Raw genomic sequence first — 3263 nt, 5'->3', positions numbered from 1 at the left:
GGGGAGGTGGAGAATTTTTAAGACGCGCGAAAGAAAGACGCGCGAAAAAACTTACGTTCTCGTTTGCGGCGTGCGATCCCTCTGCCGTCGATTTTTGAACCAATTAGCCACCTGGGTCAAGGTCAAGCCGGTCTCCTTCGCCAAATTCTTCTTCTCCTCGGAGAGTGGATACTTGGTCCTCATGTAGCATTGTTTCAGCGCGTTTCTCGAACGTTCCTTGAAGCAGTACACCACCTCTTCGCCGTCCCAGATCGTCTTTGGCAATGGATACTTTTTCCTCAGCCGATATTTGTCGACCGGACCAAGCGGGCGTCCGCGGATCTTTTCCGCCTCGCGATAATGCGACTTGTACCACATCTGCTGCAGTTCCGGGTGCCGATCCGAGGAGAACGGATGGCTCTCCAAGATCGAGTAGAGCTCGTGGTAAGCGCCCCGATGAAAAGCCACCGTGGCTCTTGCTATCAGCACGTTCTCGTCGCGGCGGAACAACTCGCCAGGCGGCAACGACCATAGGAGCCTATCATCGAAACGTGCGTTCCTTTTAGATACCACGATTATTTCTTCCACGATTCGATCGAGGAACGTGTTAAGATCGGGAATCACACGGTACGCAAAGTAGAAGAAGAAAGGAAGGATGATCGAAGGGATCGTTAAATTTTAAGAATTGAAATTACTTGGTCAAGAGATAAGGAGGAACGTGAAACGCGAATTGTCCTTGTCCTCTCCGGCGATAAGAAGAGATTTCGATGGGCGCCGGTCGACATTCGCGAACCCTCGGACGAGTCGGTCGAAGTAGAGAAAGAAAGAAAAAAAAAAAATAAAACAAAGAAGAAGGAAGGAACGATCTTTACCTCGTGAGCTTCTCGATATCCTGCCTCTGCGATAACGCCTTGCACATACAAGATATCTGGTCCGGTGTATAGTTACTGGCCGTAATTCCCAGAGAAAGTCCACCGATGTTTCCTATATTGGTGGACGTATTCGCGGAACTACAAGTGGTCAACTCTTGAGGATACTGAAGACTGCCACCACCGTTCGAGGCGGACGTTAGATTTTGCGAATGCGTCTGATGCGTCAACGCGAGCCCGGGCATCGACGAATCGTCAAATTGTCCGGTGGACGTGTTCCGGTGCATAACACCTATCTGGCTATTGCATTCGCTGTTCGGCGACGACAATTGATCCGAACTATCGGGCATTCTCGTTGTCTCGTTATTTTTCAGCTTCTCGCCGGTCACACGAGGCTCATTTCTCCGTTGCGACGTCCGAGCGCTTCGCCTGCAACCACGATCGCGGACTCGCGTTATCGATCCGAGGAATAAACGCGATTCGAACGTCGTACGACGCGTACCTTCGGTTTGATGTAACTTGTCGGAAAAATAAGCATCCGTTGCTCGAACGATCGACGCTTATTCGATCGACCGTGTTTCATTCACGTCCCCGCCATTCGGTATCTTCATTCATAAATCCTTACCGCCGATGCACATCAATCTCCTATGCAACGTAGTTCCATCGAGCGTAGAAGAAACGGCTTCCCTCGAGCCCCGCGACATTTATCACATACGGATACAACAATTCTCTAACACCGTTATCACCTCTCGAAACACACTTCTTCTCGCACAGGATCGAACCGATACGCAAATCTTTTCGGGGCGAAATGATTTATCATAGGAAAAAATATCGCGTCGATCGCGTGTCGAGCGCGGTAACACGGCTCTGCTGCTACTGTGGTAACGCGAACGACGATTGTAGTGGTGCCAATGGCACTGCCGATCACTCCGCGCCGATGTCGGTGCCGATGCAGTTGGTGGAGGAGGTTGTCGGCGGGTGCCCTCTCTCTCTTTCTCTCTCCCTCATCATCTTCCGCTCAAGCTTCTTTTTCGTTTTTCGTAACGCGCTCGTACGCCGAGGAGTGGAGCGCAACACGGCACGATACGACGCGCTCGCTCCTCGCCATTGGTCGACGGGGAGCGCGCGAGCTCGTCCCATTGGAGCGGCACGGGGGCGGTGCAAACTTCTACCCCCCGTCGAAAGCCACCCCATTCGGTGTCCACGGAGACCCACCGGCTTCCTCTTGCCGGTCTTTCCTCACCTAAGAACGATCGTTCCGACCTGTCCTACGATTTTCAAAATTCCATAATAATTTCATATTGGTTTCATAACCGTCTCGCCATTCTTCCAACCTTCGTTCAAGCTTCGTTCGTCTCGAGAGAGAGAGAGAGAGAGAGAGAAAGAGAGAGGGAGAGAAGAAAAAGAAAAATATGCCAAAATCGTGGAAAGTACGCGGACAAATACGCGAGCACGTACGATTGAATGAGTTGGCGGCCCACGTCTGAGAGTATAGGAGCGAAGCAACAAACACCGGAAACGGAACGCGACAACGTTACCGTACACCATGTTGTGATTCTACGTGGTGCTATCACGCCTCGCGTTCGATTAATTTCACAACACCTGCAACGATTCTCCCCCTCTCGTCCATCTTTTTATTTATCGCGAGTTTTACTTACGACAACCATGCTTCCTTCTCTTTCCGTTTGGAACATGCGTAATTTTACCAATGAAAATCTATCTGCGAATATCAATCCGCGATTCATCGTTTTCTTTTTTTCGAACGAACGATTCGCGTTATGTCCGATTAAAGATTATGGACGAGAAAAGATCCATGGATAGGATGCGAGTAATAGAGAGAGACAGAGAGAGAGAGAGAGACTGGAAGGAGAGAACGGGCTGACAGGATCTTGTCTTGTCCGTCGGCAGGAAGTCGGATGGAAATAGCATCGAGCTTGACAGACCACCGGCGTTACGTAGATCAATGAGAGCCGATCTTCTGTCGGAGACAAACGAACGTGTCTTTTAACAGCCACGAAAATCTCGATGCCAGCCACGCCTCGCCAATCCTTTGAATTCGCTCCGCCTTTTCCGACTAATTGCCGATCGCAGACGCCAAGATGGATTGCAGCCGCGCGACTTTGACGAGTTTCCATCGAGGGATCCAAAGTCGAACGACCGAACGAAAACCAAACGAAAAAAGCTACGACCAGACCCGGATCGACTTGGATCACGGCGATGCGGATAATCTCATAAAAGAATTCTCCCAAACGCGTCGAGTCGCGCCGACTTTTCTCTCGCCTTTCGTGGGAAAACTCGTTTCAATTCGGATAGCGCGCGTTAGACGGACCGATGACACTCGGTGAGGCAAGAACCGATGATAGAGGGGCGGTGCCGCGCTTTGCGATGGCGTCTCCTTCGATTTGGTGTCGGATG

The 3263-nt window shown here is 50.9% G+C and overlaps 1 protein-coding gene across 1 annotated transcript in view; it reads right to left on the bottom strand.

Moving 5' to 3' along the window:
* Positions 1–1601, bottom strand: part of LOC102677074 (homeobox protein SIX6) — a 4526-nt gene extending 2925 nt beyond the window's left edge. Inside the window, exons 1-2 of the mRNA XM_006622454.2 lie at positions 852–1601; positions 56–517 (exon numbers count right to left, since the gene is read on the bottom strand). Coding sequence (XP_006622517.1) covers positions 56–517; positions 852–1198 — 809 coding nt within the window. The 5' untranslated portion in view covers positions 1199–1601. The remainder of the gene's footprint in view (positions 1–55; positions 518–851) is intronic.
* Between the last annotated feature and the right edge of the window lie 1662 nt (positions 1602–3263).

The sequence above is a fragment of the Apis dorsata genome, unplaced genomic scaffold (assembly GCF_000469605.1).
Source record: "Apis dorsata unplaced genomic scaffold, Apis dorsata 1.3 scaffold_691, whole genome shotgun sequence".
Lineage (NCBI taxonomy): Eukaryota > Metazoa > Arthropoda > Insecta > Hymenoptera > Apidae > Apis > Apis dorsata.
The sequence above is the reverse complement of the archived record's forward strand: the minus strand, read 5'-3'. Positions and strand labels throughout refer to the sequence as shown.